General features: G+C 55.4%; 1 protein-coding gene across 3 annotated transcripts in view; it reads left to right on the top strand.

Annotated features, from left to right (window-relative positions):
• RNF220 (ring finger protein 220) overlaps positions 1-17,923 on the top strand; it is a 188,520-nt gene that overhangs the window by 105,014 nt on the left and 65,583 nt on the right. For all 3 annotated transcript variants that reach the window (XM_035537837.2, XM_035537838.2, XM_035537840.2), the window contains 2 exons: positions 3,326-3,455; positions 15,043-15,088. In XM_035537837.2, the coding sequence (XP_035393730.1) occupies positions 3,326-3,455; positions 15,043-15,088 (176 nt within the window). The remainder of the gene's footprint in view (positions 1-3,325; positions 3,456-15,042; positions 15,089-17,923) is intronic.

The raw sequence follows: 17,923 nt of genomic DNA on the forward strand, positions 1-17,923 counted from the left end.
GGGAGGGTTCGGGATCGTTCCCCACCTGGGCTGGGATCCGTTTGCAGACGCCCTCTGACGGGGCCCGTGGACAAATTCCTCCGCGCAGGGGTGCGTCTGCGCATCGGGCGCTCGGCTGTCGGAGCAGGAAATATTCAGTTTCAACACTTGGAGTTCAACATTTCCGCGGAGCCCAGGAGACCATGCAAACAGCGGGAGCACCACAGCTCTGCCTTTTCATCTCTCTGGCACCGGCGAGCGGGGGGTCGGCGGGGGGGAGTGCGGCAGAGACGAGGAGGGTAAACACTGGAGCCGAGCGGCGGCAAGAGAGAGGGGCAAGGAAAACAAAAACACAGCTGCCAAAAAACAAAAGCCTGAAAAGAGCCATTCAGGGTCTCCCAGGAGCAGGTTTGGCACAGGGCAGGACGGGGAGCACTTGCTGCTGGTGCAGGCACGGGGCCAGCTTGCTCGGGAACCTGGACCCCGCGTTTCACCCTGGTCCAGCCACACGCAGCATCCTCTTCTCTTCCTGGACACCAGAGTGCCCCAGCTCCAGAGAGGAGATAAAAACCCAAATACTGGAGATTCCCAAATACTGGAGATTTCTGTCCTCTCCCTCACTGACACCCAGCACTGCGTGGCACGGAGCTGGGTGCTGTGGGACGTGGCAGCGTGGGCGAGCATGGGGCCCCTGGGCACGCTGCAGATGCGGCCCTGCTGATCCAGGGAGAAACACAGGGAGCTTGGCAGAGCTGGGGAGGCTGGCGTAGGTGTCCTGCTGGCACCAGGACTGTCCCCTCCCCTCTGCCTGTCACTGTCACTTAGCCCAGCGCCTGCCAAAGCACGGCTGTAAGCCCCTTGGGCCAGGAGCCGGGGCTCCTCTGCCTCCTGCTTTCAGGCTGTACACCGGGGGCTTGGCAGTGTTGCGGGGGCCCTGCTCTCCTGCCCCTCTTGAAGCCCTTGCTGTAGCCTGAGCCACAGCCCCCCACGCTCACTGGGGCCAGGGGACCTTGCTCCGCTGTCACAGCACCTTCTGAGCAGATGCAGGGTGACAGCCGTCACGTCCTTCCCCGACACGGAGTCGTCGCGATGTCGTTGGTGTAGGTGGTGCAGAAGGCCACTGCTGCTCGTCCCGTCCTGCTGGGCTGGGGTTGGGAATGGCCGTGGAAGGCAGCAAAGCTCCGTCCCATGGCCTGAGATCCCTCCCAGTTGCCCAGATGTTGAAACCCAAATTCAGCTCTGCATGCCAACCAACAACCCACAAGGAGCAAGCAGGGAGAGCAGCACCTGGTCCCTAGGTGGGACCCTAACTGCATGTCCAGTGCTGCCCATCCCACCACTGCCACCACAGTCCAGGATCATCCATCACCCCCCCGAGCAAACACCCCCCAACCTCCAGGTCACCCTCCGTGAGTGTCCCCATCCCAGGCTGAGGGTGGCAGACGGGGGCTGGCAGGTCCCACGGCAGTGGCCAAGGCAGGAGGGCGGAGGGCAGCCCGGTCCCCCGTCCATCTGCACGCCCCGCAGCGGGGATCCAGCAGGATTTCCCGTCCGCTCAAAGGCTGCCTGTTTATTTTGGGAAGGAGACTCAGACAGCTCCATTGTTTTGCTGCGAAGTTGGGGTTATAAATAGCAGGTGGTCGGGGATGCTCCTGGGCTATTTTGGGCCCCCGCTACACAAAAGTGGAAAGGCTCCAGCAGGAAGGTGGAATTACTGAAATGCCGACCTTTCCCGCAAGGGCCAGCAGGAGCTGCTTCTTTGGGCTTGGTTTCTGGGCATTATTAAAGATGGGGGCAGGAGAAAGAAAGAGGGAGGTGCTCCCAGCCATGTGGCAGCACCCCTCGTCCCCCCATATGCTGCGGGGGGATCGGGATGGGGGGACGAGGAGCTGAACTATGTGCCCGGGGCTCCTCAAGGAGCTGTTGGGATCAACTCAAGTCCAGCTTGGGCTCTCCACCGGATCCGCATGTGGGACAGTTCCCGGTGGATGGAGATCCAGGCGAGGCAGGGGAAGCCCCATAATGCTGCCCCTCTCCGTGCCTCAGTTTCCCTCCTCTTCTGTCGGGAGGCTGAAGAAGAGGGCAGGTGATATCCTGGCAGCAGCCCAGGCACATGTGCTGGGTCCTGCTGGAAGGCAGCAATGGGCCAAGGTGACTCTCCAGCTTCCTTCAGACCCTTCCTCTCGTTAAACGCCTGCGCCAGGCGCTTACACAGCGAGCAGCAGGGCCCCAGTAAAGCTGCCTGCACCAATGCTTTATACTTGGAGAAGGTCTATTCCTTTAACGGGGATGCATTTAACTGGACTGTGCCATTGTTAGGAGCCATAAAATGGCACCTTTTGGCTTCTGATTGGAAGGCCACGCCGCACGTAACCCCCTCGTATCCAGCACCGGCTGCTTTATTGTGCATTACTGCCTCTCGCTCGGATTTAACCAATTTGATCCATGTCTAATACATAAATAAATAATCCAGCAGGAGGGTTGGCGTTGGATGACAACAGGCGGCTATAAAGCATGTTCCTCCCCGCCGCAGCCATCTGAGCCGGGCTCCGCACGCCCTCTCATGAGCAGAGCTGCTAATACAGCCGAGAGAGAGGGGCCCAGGCACTCCTGGGCTTTTTTTTCCCCTTTTATTGAAACTTCACTGTTTGCTTTAGAGTTTTATTTTAGGTTAAATAGGCACTGTATATTCCTTACAGAGGGGGCAGTAAAGTTTCCGAGCTGGAGGAAATTGGCTTCGGAGCAGGGAAAGCTGGCGGGGCTGGGGACGTGGAGGGGTGGTGTTTGGGGACAAGGAGGGGAACAGCAGCACCCACGTCCAGGGGCGAACGGCTCTGCCCTTTGGGGTCCTGACCACCTGGCTCCAGGGGTGCCAAGGGGCATTAAGATGGCTCTTCTTAATTTTCTGTTTAGTTAATAGGAACAGAGAGGAACACTGTGACATCCATCTCTGAGCCGAGTTGTCTGCTCTGGAAATGGGGAAAGCTGGGGTTATGGAGGGGCACCCCAGAAATGGGGCTGTTTCCCCCCACACTGTGTCACTGGGATGCCCTCGTGCCTGTCTGCAGGACAGGGCCAGTCCCTGCCACAAGGAGCATGAGAAAAGAGAAATGGGGATATACTAGAAAAAAGCTTGCTGATTTCTAGACTCCACCAGACCCCCTCTGTGCCTGCTGCTCAGGAGCAGCAGTGATGAGAAAATCTGTCCTAAAGCCGCTGTACCCAAACCAAACTGCTGGGGGACAGGGCTCAGAGCAGGGTGCAGGTGATGCTGCTTTCGGCCACCTCCCCAGGACTGAGGCTGCACAGGAGCTAAAGCTTTCTCCCCTCTTTTCCTTCCCTGCAGGCAAAAAGAAAGCGACGTTGTTTGACAGCCAGGCTCCCATCTGCCCCATCTGCCAGGTCCTCCTTCGCCCTGGGGAGCTGCAGGAGCACATGGAGCAGGAGCTGGAGAAGCTGACCCAGCTGAACATCAGGTAAGCAGCCACCCGCGGCACCTCCAGTCTGGGATGCCAGAGGAGATGGAGGTAGAGCCATGAGCAGAGCAAAACAGCAAGAGCCCTGGTACCCTCAGCCTTGTCCCATCCTGGCTTCATGGGATGCTGCCATGGCCAGGACATGTCCCATGATGGAGCAGGACTGCAGTGTGCATGCACGCTGCTCCTCGGCTGCCTTCAGCTCCTGCCGCTTTCCCCAGCACAGCAAAGTCCTCTTTTTTAAAAAAATAAAATAAAATAAAATAATAATAATTGCATTTTAACTGCTAGCAGTTATTTAGGAAATGGCTGCAGCCAAGGGTTGGCAGATCCCTGCCCCTGCCATAATAAAACTCAGCAGCCTTGGAAAAGAGCGTGTTTATTTCAATTATTAATGAATTCCCCGGTCATTAAAAGGTGAGGAAAGGAATCAAACGGAGGGCTAGAGGCTGAGTTACGTCACCAGGTGGTAGGCGAGGAGGGAGAGCACCTGCACCAGGGCGTGCATGTCTGCCATGGCAAGGGGCTCCACGCGGCTGCGGCAAGCACAGAGGTAGCCGGATCCATCCCTGCCCCAGCTTGGCTGGGATCTTCTTTGCAACCGAGCAATAAACATTACAGAGGGAAGAGAAACGGAGGGGGAGAACCAGAGAGGTCCCCAGGTGGGCTGGGACCTGTCAGAGGGAGCACCCGCACAGCGTCGGGCCAGATCCTGCGCTCCCCGGTGGTGCGCAGAGAAGGAGGACGCAGGGAAGAGCCAGCCCATTTATCCCCCGCGACACCCGCTCCCCTCGCGAGCGTAATTTATGGCGTAATTTGGGCCGCATCCAACTTAATAAAGGGCCACTGCAAATTAGTGAACAGGTTTAAATGAACAGAAGCAATTAGCGCTCCGAGGAGCCCATCAAAGAAGTTGGGCCAATATCAGAGCGAAACTGAAACCGCGAGCCAGGCGCGGAGGACGGCTGGCGCGAGGCGGTGATGGGAAGGTGGCGTTTAATGGGAAAGGAAAGGAAACTCTAAATCATAAAGCGTGACAAGGGCCATTGTGGGCCAGCTGACAAATGAAAAAGAATGGCATTATTCCTTTAAATAACAGCAGCAGTTAGAGAGGAGACAGCTCTCCCCGGCTTGCCCTCGCTTCCCTCGCCCGCTCCGCTCGGCCACGCAGGCGGCGAAGAAGAAGCAGAGGTCTTGATTAATTATTAAATAACGACTCCCTCCGCTCCGTGATAGATAACACTCAATCTAGGCTGCGGGTTGGGGCGAAGCAGGCTGAGCTGCAGGCAGCGGCCGTGCACGGTGCCGGTGTGCCCGCTGCGGAGGGCAGGATAGGGGCTCCATCCCTCGGGTGGCCCCTTCTCCCGTTCCCCCACCCTCCTTGTCCGCAGGAGCCGGGAGCGAGAACACATCAGCAAGAGGAGAGAGAAACTAATAATGATCTCAAATAACCCAATAAACATAAAAATAAAATGTAGGCCTATAAACGTGACGGGCACCGGCAGCCCTGGCCGCTCCCTGCCAATGCCGACTCGTTACCGAAATGGCTGAGCAGCTGTTACTGATCAGCCTGATGGGGAGAAGCGAACCGGGGGGCTGCTTTCCAAGGGCCTCTTTTTTTCTTTTTTTTTCCTTAATTTAAAGAGGATGTAGCCAATCATGGCTTGCGCTGTTAAGTTTTAATAAACCTTAATGATTTGCAACAAAATCATAAATTTCCAACACGGGGGGTTAGGAAGGCAGATCCCCTCCTGCCTGCTGAGCCTGCAGCACTGGGGATGCTGCAGGGAGGCAGCGTGCTGGCAGCAGCCCCGAATTCCCCCGAGACAGCACAGCCCACGAGGCTGCCCTGGGGCCCGATGGAGAGGGGAGAGGCTGGAGTGTGGGGCTGCCCTGTGCTGTTGCCTCCAACGGGGTTTTTTGGGCGTCGCCAGAGCAGAGAGCTCAGCAGCGCGTGGTGGAGGCAGTGGAAGGGAAGGAGGAAAAGGGATTCCTCCAGGCGATCACGGGAGCTGGGACAGGAGGGAGCCACCCAAGTGCTGCTGCCCACCCAGCCGACGTGCCCCTCGCTGGGCCGTGGGGACGGGTTTGCTGTCCCCAAGGGACAGGGACAGCCCTTCCCCGTGGGCAGCACCAGCACGGCGGGCACCACCCGGCTGAGCCCCGCGCACGGCTCCGCACGGCGAGGCCAGGCTCTCTGAATGCAAATTTCATTTCTGAGCCACTGGCGCTGTTTCAAGAGCCGGCAGCCTCCGAGCCCTTCTCGGTGTTACATATGTAACAGCCTCATTGAACTTGACATGTCAAATTCAGGCCATTTGTGCAAAATCTCCCTTTAATAATACCGTTTCATTTCGCTCAAATGAGACTTGAATGCATGTAAAATGGAAAAGGATATTTAAGCGCTAACATTAGGCAGATGTCTTGCCAGAGGCCGATTGAATATATGAGATTTTGAAGTGCTTAACACATTTTCGGTGCTCCCTCTTAGAATATGTCACCTGGCTTTCTTTTTTCTCTCCCTCCTTTCTCCCCCCCCCCACCTCTTTAAGCGAAGGGTATAAATTGAAAGAAAACAAAACTACAAGCCTCGCTTTTATGGGGTTTAACTCTTGCAAGGCAGGACTGTTGGTGTTCCTCCTCCGAAGAGGAATTACCTCCCAGCTCACCTTGGTGGAGCACAAGCACGGCGGCAGGAGGGATGCTCTGCATGAAGCCTACCTGAGCACTGCATGTGGATCTCCTTGATTCACGTTCACCTGTTTTACACCTTGTTTGAGCTGTCACAAGCAGCACCCATGGGTGTTCCTGCAGGCAGGCACACACATCCCCCTGCACGTACAGGTGTATTTCTGCTCGTGCTCCTGCAGGTTAATACGAACAGAGCTGGCGAGGCACAGAGGGCAGGTTTTGGCAGTGCTTTCCTCTGACAACACTGCTGAAACCACTGCCCTCTGTCACCTCCACCACCTCACTGCTTGGTGTCTGCTCCGTCTGCAGTGTCGCAACGGAGCGACTGTTCCTGAGAATTAGGGTCAGGAGAGTTTTGCTCATGTTGATAACAGCTGGGCCCCGTGCTGGCCACAGCTCCTGGGGATGGGAATGCTCAAACCCTGCCCGCTGCTTCCTGGGCAGAGACTGAATAGGAACATGGGAGAGGCAGGGTGGAGAAGAGAGGCAGGTTTGGGGCTATGGCTTGGGTTTGAGGGCCATTAAAAAGCCTTAGGAAGTCGCATCACCGATATCGCAGTTGCTGAGTCAAGCACTTGAAGGTTGGGAAATGTGCCTTTGGATGCACTGGTTTTTAATAGCATGATGCCCTGTTCTTGAAAATGCAGTGCTCTTTTTAAAAATGTATTTGGCGGGGGTGTTTTATTTCCGTGTGGCACCTAGCAGATTCCTCCCTGTGTGACCAGCAGCAAAGTTGTGCTTCAGAGCTGGGATTTCCCCTCCCCAAAGAAACATTTTTATCGTTACAGCTGGGGAATGGCCCAGAGAGGGGAGCAGGGACAGACCACAGCAGCTCTGTTCCCACTTTTGGGACTAAAGGACGGTGTGAGCTCAGGCAGGGCTGTCTCTGTCCCTTTATTTAAGGGGTTTGGATGCTTAGCAGCAGGAAAAATGCCCAGGAGAGGGTTAGTCTGACTCCTGGAGCCAGTTTTGATCCATGTGAGAGGGAAAGAGCCAAACACCGGCCTGAGGCAGCTCCAGCTCCCACAGCACCTCCCACTGCTTCTCTGCCAAGGTTTAAATCTCCCTTCAGCATCACTCTGAAGCTCTCTCTCCCTCGTTTGCACGTCGGCTCTTTTCCTCTTGCCCTTTTTACCCCTCCCTCCCCTGGCAGCCAGGCTGGAAGCACGACATGCAGCCTCAGAGCCTGGCGCCGCACCGAGCATCCTCGCCCTGCCAGGCAGTGGCTCTCCTGGGGGTCAGGGGCAGCTCCGGGCATGGGGGGTAATGAGAAACAGGGATGTTGGCAATATAGGAGGAAAATGTGAAGGCTACAGGACCTTGGGAGATGGCCTGGTCACTCCACCTCAACCCAGGTGATGGTCACTGTCCTTGAAAGATGTCTCCAGGTGTGTGGAGAAGTATCCTGGATTTTATATCCCCTCACGGGTTCCTTCCTCAGTGTTTGGTGGCCTTTTGGGTTAAAGTCGTGCCGTGCTAACCACCCAAAGACCTTGGGGCTGATGGACGAGGTGAGGGCACACCAGCAATGTGGTCCCTGCATGCCCAGGTGCTGCGGGCTCTCAGTGTTACTCCTGGCAGGGCACCACAGGTAGGACCCCCAGCAAGTTACTAAACCTGGCTCTGACCCTTCTCCTGCTCGGGCCACCTGGTGTTTAAGTACAGCTGCTCCTCACAGTGCCCCAGGTGAGGGGCTGCTTCATCCCTGGGGGTTGTGCTGAGCCCTGAGCCTCCCCAAAGGGCCCTTTGAGAAGCCCTTCCCCGAGTGGGAGCGGGCTGATCAGGGAGGGCGAGCAGCCAGGCTGCCAGGCCCAGCAGGATAAATAGAGAGCGTAAAACCCAAATTAGCTCTGTTGTCATGTGTCACAGCAGGGTCATGGCTCTCACCTCAGGTCTCCTCGATTTATGCCTGGGGACTTTAACCTGACAGCCAGGTACTTCCCAGGCTTCTTGCGCGAGCATTGCAGGTCCCCCAGCCTCTGGGCGAGGGAGATTGGAGGCATTTGGAGGTGAGAGGGGCTTCTTGTCCAGAGCCCCACTAAAACATATCCTGCTTCCCTCCCTCATATATGCATCAGTCACCTGAGAGCACCCCAAAGAGGGCAAGGAGCCCAGGCCAACACATGAGATGGCAGCCGGGGAAAAGCAGGCGTTGACCCTACTCAACATCTCCCTCCCGCTCCTCGACTTCTGTCGCTCTTCCTGCTTTTTCCCTCTTCTTTCTTTCCACCTCCTTCTTCTCCTTTCCTCCCCTGCTCCCCCTCTCCGTCCCCCTCCCTCTCTCCCCACCCCCCGGTATCAAGGCGACATCTCCAAGCCAAGTACTTTTAATTTCGCCCGTGGCCCTTGCTGACACGGTGGATATGCACAGCAAGTTAAATTCCCGCCTGATCAATAAAGCAGAAGCAGTGTGTCCGACTGGTCGATATTTTTTTATCTGTCTTCAGCCCAGTCCTGCTGATGACAGCCCCCTGCGCTTCAGCAAAGGCACTCAAGGGCATCGGGCTTTGGCAACACAGCTCTTTTTTTTTATTTAAATTAAAAAAAAAAAAACAGATGCCTACAAAAAAAAAAAAGTTCACGGAGTTTGGCCTTTGCTTAATAACGTTTTATGATTTATCTTAATTTTTAATTGAAAAAAATTTGCGAATTAATTGATTTCTGGGACTTGCCAATTAACATTGTAATTGGGTGCATGATAAATTTCGAGGGAGCATCATTTTTCTCCCTCTCCCCCTTGTCACCGAGAAGGGGAATCGCGAGGGCAGCCGCTTCCCACCCATGCACCCCCCTCTTCCTCGCGAGGTGCTGCTGCCCTCCTCCCCCCGTGCTCCTGTATCTTAAAAGAAGGAACAAGAAAGCTAATAAAGTCGTGTTATTAGAGTCTCACCAGAGGTGACCCCTCGAGGCATAAATCCACGCTTGGAGATGGTGGGGACAGGTGCTATTAAGTGCCTGACCGTACTTCGTGCGGCGACGGGACTGGGTGCCTCCGGGCTTGGCCCTGCAGCCGTCATCCCCCAGCAAAATCCACGCTGCTGGGACAGGGACGGTGTTGGGGAGCAGCTATTTCCCTCCAGGATGGAGCAGGGAAGGTTTTTGCATCCTCCCTTGCCCAGCAAGAGCTGCTCAGCAACTGGAAGGCTGGATTCAGGATGCGTGGCATGTGGCAGCGTGGCTCCTACCAGATTTAAATTAAACACCAGAGAAACCCACCTGGCAGTGTCAGCATTTGTAGGACATTAGGGTAGGGCACAGGGTCACCTGCCATGCATCTGCAGTGCTGCCACCACCCACTCCACGTGCTGGTGTCACCCAACAAATGCCCCGAGCACCACCTAAAGCCCATGACCTTGGATGGGGTTTCACTGTGCCACCCCAAAGCTGTCCTGTCTGTCCCCACTGCACCCAGGTGTGTGTATGGGGTGAAGGATTCCTGCCCAGACCAGAGTCCCCATCTTTTCTCCATCATCTGGGACACCAGGAAGGCTTGGAGGAGCCCAGGTCCACACCTGCTGGTGTCACTGGTGGGGAACCATGGGGGAAAGGAGGGAAATTTATGAGGAGAGGAGTCTGTTTATTATCTAGCGAATGCGGTGCTGCTGATACCGTGGATTTATCCTCTTTCATCCCCCTCTGATTTGTGTCCCTGCCCCTCGCAGTGGCAGATTAATCGTGGACAGAAAGGGCAGAGCGCACCCTGCAGCCCCCCCGCGCGCACAGAGCGCAGCCCCGACCCTTCGTCCCGCTGCAGCCCCTACGGGATGCTGAGCAGCCCCACGACCTGGGGCTGAGAGCATCTGCCATCCGTTTGCAGGATGGGTAAGAAAACTCCTGTGCATCCTCACTCGACAGTCACCTTAAGGTGCTAAAAGTGCTCCCGGCAGTGCCTGCAGACTGGCAGTGCCCAAAGCCGATGCCCTAACCCCATGGCACGGGTCCACGGGGGAAAAGGAGGAGGCAGGGGGGTGCAGAGCTGCATGGGGGGCCAGCACTGGATGGGTACGCACAGAGAGCAGGGGTGAGAAATAAATCCTCGGTCGGTTATTTTCCCTTGAGCGACGCATGCCTTCTGCGGAGCCTCTTCTGAACTGCCACGTGAGCTGGGAATAATTAAACACTCATTACAGCCGCGGTAGCAAAGAGCCCCCCGGATCAATCTCATGCATGACCTTTCCCTCCGACTTCCCTCTTGATTTTTCCAGCCACCTCCTTTTCAAAGAGCGACACATTTTTCCATCCCACCCTCGCCCCACACACCTTCACTGCTTTTTGCCACCCAGACCCCGCAGAAACCTGTCGCCCACCCTGAGCGGGGGCACGGGGCACCCGGGCAGCGATGGGGGGAAACCTCAGCAGGGAAAAAGGAGCTGTGAGCACGAAGGGGACAGAGCAAGCAGGGACCTGGGGTCCCTCTCTGGGGTGCTTGGTGGTCCGGATGCATTTCTGCTGCTCTGGGCTGGGCACAGCTGCCTGCATGCTGGGCACTGGGGGCTCAAAAATATTGAGTGGGAGAGCACTTGGGGAGCGCAGATGGGGAGGTGCAGAGGGCTACTGGGCCCCACTCCAGGGTCTTTGGCAATTTTTACCATCCCTCGGCCCTTTTCCCCATCGGATGCAGGGGGTGTTAAATCAGCGTTTGGAGCAGGTTAAAAATCCCGACATGCTTCCCCTGACAGCACGGATCACGTCCAGCTGCTCCGGGGAGCTGTCACCCGCGGCTGGGTGAGGATTTGGCCTTGTGTAGTTTAAGAAAAAAGAAATAATCAAACCCTCATTTCCTTATTTAGGCTTCAAGTGACACTTCCACTTATTTAAACTGGCGTCCACAAAAATCCAATTCCCTCTCTGCCCGGCTGCTGCTTATTCCCTGCCGGCGTTCGCTCCGTGCGGCTCCGCTGCCGCTGCTCTGTCCCGAGGCTGGGCGCCCGAGCCGCTAAAAATAAATTGTGTCCACCGGATTGTTTTTAAAGAAATAAATCAGCAGCTTTCTGGCCACGGCGTGGAGAAAGCTTCTGGCTTTGCGGGGTGCCGTGCGGGAGCTGGACGCGCTCTGGCTGGTGCTGTCACCTCCCGGGGGCTGATGAGGTTGTTCTGCAGGGCTGGAAAATAGCAGCAGCAGCATCGTAATGCAGCATCAGCAAGGGCTGAGCACAAACACGTGTAACTGCCCGGGCTCGAGGAATTTGTTCTCATGCAGTCGTTATTAATTACGTGGGGAGGTGCTGAGCACAGCCCATCCCTGAGGGATGCTCCTCCTAACCCTGGCTGGGGGCTCTGTGACATTAAATCCCACTTGACCATGCCTGGGGAGCTCAGGTGGCTGCGTGGAGCCCCCAGGCTTCTTCTGGCACTGGCACTGTGACTTTAGGCAAGTGCTGCCACTGCTCTGGGCCCAGGTGTCCCCTCGGAGCTCTCTCTGTCTCCCAGTGCTGCTACAACATTCCCGGCTTGCAAGAGCTTAAAGAAAAAGGACAAGTACTGCCCTGCTCGTGATAAAACACAACTGGATGATTTAACCTCCCGCTCACGCCCTGGGCTCTCAGGATGGGAAGCAGCAGCTTCCATCCGTGGGGATGGTAAGGGGACTACTCCCCGCATGTGACTCTTTTTTTTTTTTTTTTTTTTCTCCTGGCAAGCACATCCCAAAAGGCAGGAGCCATAAAAATAAATAAATGTGGAGCCCTCCGGCAAGGGGGCCCATTGGGTGCCTCTCCAGGCCAACACCACCGGAGCGGGGACCTCGTGTTGTTCCCAGCAGTGGCACTGAGCATCCGCACACGCAGGGATGCCGCAGCCCCTGTGGGTCCCATTTGGAAACGCAAAGCCTTCGGGGGACAGACCGAGGCTGCCCAAACTGCTGGGTCTCTCCAGGACGTTCCCTTTCTTATGTGGTAGTTTGGGGGGGATTGCCTAAAAGGCAAAGAAGTTGTTTTGCTGTAATGAACTAGATAAACAATTCCCCAAATAGATTAAAACTAACTGTAACTTATAAAAGCGGGTAGTAATTATATTTTATTAGCTAGCAAAACACCATTTTTTTATTTCGTAGGATAATTCTGTGTAAATCACCTTAATTAGAAGTGTCAGACGAGCCTGTGAATATCGTACTTAGTAACTAATTTCCTATGTACAGGTTATAATTTAAAACACATGGATCACTCTCCGAGTGGAAATATGCTAGCCATGAAATAATGTGGGGAGTGTTGGGGTTATTACTATGTAAATGTGTAATCATTTCAGACCACTGCAGCCTGGCTGGGTGATTAAAGAGAATCCCAAGGTCTCCAAAGATTGTGCTCTCTGCAAGGGCCTAGAGCAAAAAACTTTAAAAGGCACCGAAAAGTGTTTGAACTTTAAAGGTCTTGATTTCCCTTTTACCATTTTTAATTTGTCGGTGGTGTTTATGGACAGAAAGGCTTCTCTGTGCTGATGGCCTCCCCATTCCCAGCCCCTTCCGGCATCCTTAGGAGGCAGGGAGGGTGGCGTGCGTAGCACGGGGTCATTTAATGGGATGGAGGAGAGCAGCCAGGCAGAGACAGGGCTGTCCCAGCAGTGGTCGTGATGGGATGGGTTGGAGGAAGGCTCAGGAACCTCGATGAGAGAGATCTGGGCAATAACCTGCTCTGACCACCCTTACATCGCGGGGGCTTGCGGCCAGAGCTTGTGCCCATCCCAGGAAATAAATAAAAACGAATGACTGCTGTAGAGCAGGGCTGAACTGCAAGGAGGGGCATAGTTGTCAGCAGTCCTCCAAATGGAGAATAATATGAACTCTGCCAAGTTATTTAAATCAAGCCCTTCCCTCCTGGTCCCAATGGTAACCTTTCAGCCGAACAGAGGAACTCTCATCCTGGGAACTCCGGTTTCCTGGTGCTACAGCCATTTCTGGGAGGAATTAATGAGATTCTTCCTCTTGCCCTCTAAAAGGAATAATTTTAAACACCTTTAACAAGAAAAGGGAGGAAATGAGTTGTGCTTTTTTTTAACCTAGTGTTTGGATTATAAAAGAAAAAAGCGTTGTTTCACACTTTGGGCAATTCAGAACGTCAAGGTATTGCGGGAGGTGCAGAAATCCCCAGCTGCTCGTGCCGGTGACCCAGGTGGGAGGTGGTGGCAGGGCTGGGGGACCAGGGAGGTGGCAGAGCAGTGGGATGGGGCGTGGTGGCATCCTGCACCCCCACCAGCATCCGGCAGAGCATCCCTCGCTCTGCGGGCAGCAGCTACCGGGCATGGCGGCTGTGATGCCCCCAAAATGCTCTGCTCATGTCCGCATCGAGCAGCACACCCTGGGAACACCTGGGAACACCATCCACTTGCTGCAGATTCATGTTAAAGCACCTCGTCGACACCCCGGGGCCAGGAGCAGTGCTCCGGCATTCGGGGTGGCCCAGCGGTGACAGATAAGCACGGGTGTCCCCCCGTTTTGGGGCAAAGGCGAGGATGGTGGCACTGGGGAAGGAAGGGGCCATAGCCCCAGGAGAAAACACCTTCCTCCATCCCTTCTCATTTCATAACACCCAGCCATCTGCCAAATCAAGGCAGATTAAAGCCAGCCAAATTCAATTTCTCCCCGCTGCCACTGCAGCTCGGCATCTGGGGCTAAAGTGTCCCCGACAAAGCGAACATGACAGGCACATTGCTTTTTTGTCACATCTAGTACCATGTTGATCTTCTAAAAGTCTCATAAAAATTTATTGATGTCTCCCATATTGCTGTGATTGAGAAGAAAGGAGCGTGTGTGTGCGGCGCGGCGTGCGCGCGCGCGGGGGGGGGGGGGTGCGCGTGTGTGTATTAATGCTCCTGAAGTAGATCTGATTTGATATGTCTTGTTCTATTGTCAGCATCTGTTTAGCGAGGCTTTTTAATACTTTCTGGCTGCCGATCACTCATCCTTAGCCTGGGATGTGGGCTTGCATACAAATTTTGTTATTAAACACAATTCCATCCCCCCCCGCCCTCCAGCCCCCACCTCCCCCCGCAGCCCCCCCGCCACCCACCCATCCATCACCTCCTCGGGGCTATGGGCAGCCAGCCGCCCCGCCAGCCTGCGCCTGCGAGCTCCGGCACCGGGGCTGGCAGCATATTTCAAGAGCCTTTTGCCTGCTGCAGGTGCTTTGCATTGACAAATCGAATCACGGGGAAATAATTTATTTCCTAATGCTGTTTGCAGCATGTTAGCAGGAGAATTTACATGAGAGAGATTACTTTAATAACCAAAAAATTACAGTGCAGGCCTCCCCGCCATGTCGGCTTTGATACGTAATTGTTTCAAGTTTAACCTGTCTGGAGGGGGGAAGGTGTTATTAAATCTATAGCATCTCCCGCTGGTGAGGGCAGGCAAGGAGGAGCACCCTGACGGGAACCTCCTTCACTGCTAAACAGGGAGCAAGCTGAATTAACAAATCACTCCAGCCTCCGGCAGTGGCTGGAGCAGCGGGGATCTTCTTTCCCTTGCTCTTTACGCTGATTTAATCTCCCTCTGTTTCCCTTCCTCCTGTTTTATCACACCTGACCCCATGCTGGGCTCACCACCCCACATTTCTCTTGCTGTGGGTTTCTTCCCATTGCCCCCACAGGCTCGCTCCCCGCTTTTCCCCAGGGTGGGAGAGGAGCTGTGAAAATCCCGGGGACAGGGCTGGACCCTGCATCATGCCAGCAACAGCACCTGGGTTTGGGTGGCTCCGTTCTTGGACTCTGCTCCTTGGACCATTTTTTTCCAGCCCCTGCAGGCTGGGGAAATGGCTGGCACTGCCCTCCTGTGCCCTCCTCGGCCAGGACAAGGAGGCCCCCTTTGCTCCAGGGATGGGGAGCTGTGTGCTCTGCTGTTTGAGCTCCCACACTGCCTACCGCGGCGATTTCGTGGCTCTGACCCCCTTCTCTTCTCTCTTGGCAGTAAGAACTCCATCCTGAAGGATGCCATGGCAGCGGGCACCCCCAAGGTAAGTGAGCACAGCTTGGCAAGCTTTACCCCGGAGGGCTGCTCCCTACTCCCCATCGCCTTCCCAGCCCAATCCCTGCCCCGCCACTCGCTGTTCCCCAGGGAGGTGGCCGTCCTGGGCTGTCCCCAGCAGTGCCATGCTCTGTGGCCAGTCCAGCAAAGGGGATGTTGTCCCTATCCCCCCGCTGTGCTGGAGCGGCCGGGTCCCCGTGCAGCTCGGGAACAGTGAAACTGAAGGACCCAGTGGGCTCCAAGACTCCAGATTGTGTCTAATGACAGCTAATGAGAGCTGATCACACGCACGCTGAGCTCAGGCTGTGAAATCATGCACGGAAGCTACGGAGCCAGAGCCATATGCCAGTTCTGGAAGAGGGGAGTGGGGCTGCCTCGGGGGGACCAAAGCACACCTGAGGAGGAGCCCAAAGCACTGAAAAACCCCTCCTCAGCTGGATCCCCATCCCCTCAGTACCCACCTCCCATCCCCTTGGCTCAGGAAGTCCTGAACAAAATGCACCAAACATCGTGGCATCACTGCAAAAGGCATCCTTCACTAATTAACTGCCCTTAATATGACGCTGCTGCGGGAAGGATCAGAGCTTGGGCAGGCACATGGGTGGCCAGGAGCATGGCTGGACACTCACAGTCCCCTTGCACAGCCACTGAAAACCACACTGCATTTGGCCCAGGCTCTGCTTCACTTTTGGTGCCGGTAGCTTGGGGAGGGCACATGCACCCTGATGCAGCCAGCCCACGGAGCCTCTGTGATAGCTTTAATGCTGGGAACTTCAGCTCTTGATCGGCTTTTTTTTTTTTTTTTTCTGGATATTTTGTGTAATTTTTTGAAGCACTTGGAACACGACATCAAAACCAGGGGTAGAAATTGCAGCTCCAGTCTTTCCCCGTGAGGGCCGGTGCCTCGCCAAGCACATAAACACCCTGCCTGCCCCCCCAGGCCAGGGGATGGGGAGCCAGCGTGCCCCCGGCAGGCAGGGATAGCTCCCAGGTAAACCCATCCGTTTCCCAAAACTGTGAGGGAAAATAAAGACCCACAGGGCCTGTGGTTGCCTTTGGATGTCCCAAAGGAGCTGGAAAGGGCACCTGCGAAATAACGCCTGAGCGGGAGAGGGACGCGTGGGAAGACAGATGAGCTGTTTGGAGGGACACGCAGCAAGTGACTGACAGACAGCAGATAAAGCACAAGGTCCATCTCTCGGCAGGGACGGGCTTTTGAAGTTTCCATTGACAAAGAATCCCATTTGCCTTGAGCGAGGGGATTAAACTGGGACTGGAGAGTCGTTCTATGTAAAGGAGATCAATCGTCCCCTGTCACCACATGGATCTTTTCCCTTTGCCCGTCACGTCTGGGCCTAAGAACATTAACTTCAAGAAGCCACGAGAGCAGGGAGGGAGAGGGTGAAATCAGGAAATCTTTCATTCCCTTCTCAAAGAGCTTGAAAGCCTCTCAGCCCAGGAGGATTCATTATTTCTAGGTGGCTTTTGCTGGGAGGCAAGGCCTGTGTGGCACGGGCAGGCCGGGCGCTTCCCCGCCAGGTGGGCTTGGTATTAAAGCCCCCTTAGTAACCACACAGGGCTCGGGAGGAGGAGGTGGCAGCCCAGGACGCTGCCTCCCTCTGTGCCCACTGAAATTCAGCAATGTTAGCATGTGAAGACCCTCTGGGAAAGTCCATTCCTTCCCCACAGTTACCCCTGCAGACACCTCTCCTGGCAGCAGGAGCCCAGACGTAAGCGCGCTCCTCGCTCCCCGCTCTCCTGCCCCTCAAGAGCTGTCACTCACCACGCTGGGTCAATTTTCATGGCAATATGTCAAAGAAAATCCAATCACTCAACAGAGGATGCAATGAATGCAGGATTATTGTATCAGGTTCTTCTATTATCAGGGCTGACCGAGGCAGTGACGGCCAAGCGAGGCCTGTAAACTGGGGGCTGTGGCCATCGCATCTGCCCGGGGCCTGGGCTCATTGGAGAGGCAAGGAGAGTGGCACAGACGTGGTGCTCAGCACCACGGTGCTCAGCATCCTCGGGGCTTCCTTGCAGAGACCAAGCTCAGTGGATCGGAGTATGCAGCGCAGCGAGCCTCAGGGCGGGATTGCTGTCCAACCCTGACTGCCACTCAGCCAGCAAAGCTGGTGACAGCAAGCTGAGTGGTGGCTGCGAGACGTCCTGCCATCCACAGGTGACCCACAGCACTGTTGTCTTCGCCCTGTATGCCCAGACTGCATGCCAGGATGCTCACCCCAAGGCCTGCAACAGCCTTTGGTGCCCTGGTCTTCATGTTGCTGAGAGCTGGGCAGCCCATCCAGCCTCCACAGGCCTTGGGGCTGCCTTGTGCCTGTGCTTTGCAGCAGACAGAGGTGCAAAAAAAAAAAAAAAAAAAAAAGTGCTGAAAACCCATCTCCTTCACAGAAAGCACACCAGGGTCCCCACTCTGGGAAAGGTGTTTCTCAGGCATTGGACTTCAAGGTGAGTCCTGGACCCTCTCAGCATCCTTCTCTGATGGCATGTCCAAGACACCAGGAGGAAGAGGAGGGGTGGGGAATTAAGTCCTTTACCAAGGAGACATTTCTATGGGAGTGGGAACAGATGCTTCACGCCCATGGGAAGGGATGGAGGCTGTCCTTGCTCTTACTGAACTTGAGACCATGGCTCCACGGTGCCGTTCTCCAGTGTGAGCTGGTCATTGTTTGAAAATCCTTCATGCCATCCCGGGTCCCCATGGGAAAGTCCGACACCAGAGTCACTTGGGAGGGCACTTTCTGAAGACGTGTCCCAGCAAGCCATGCCCCAGACCTCCCTGAGTCCACAGTATGTCCTCCTA

The sequence above is a fragment of the Cygnus atratus genome, chromosome 8 (genome assembly GCF_013377495.2).
Source record: "Cygnus atratus isolate AKBS03 ecotype Queensland, Australia chromosome 8, CAtr_DNAZoo_HiC_assembly, whole genome shotgun sequence".
NCBI lineage: Eukaryota > Metazoa > Chordata > Aves > Anseriformes > Anatidae > Cygnus > Cygnus atratus.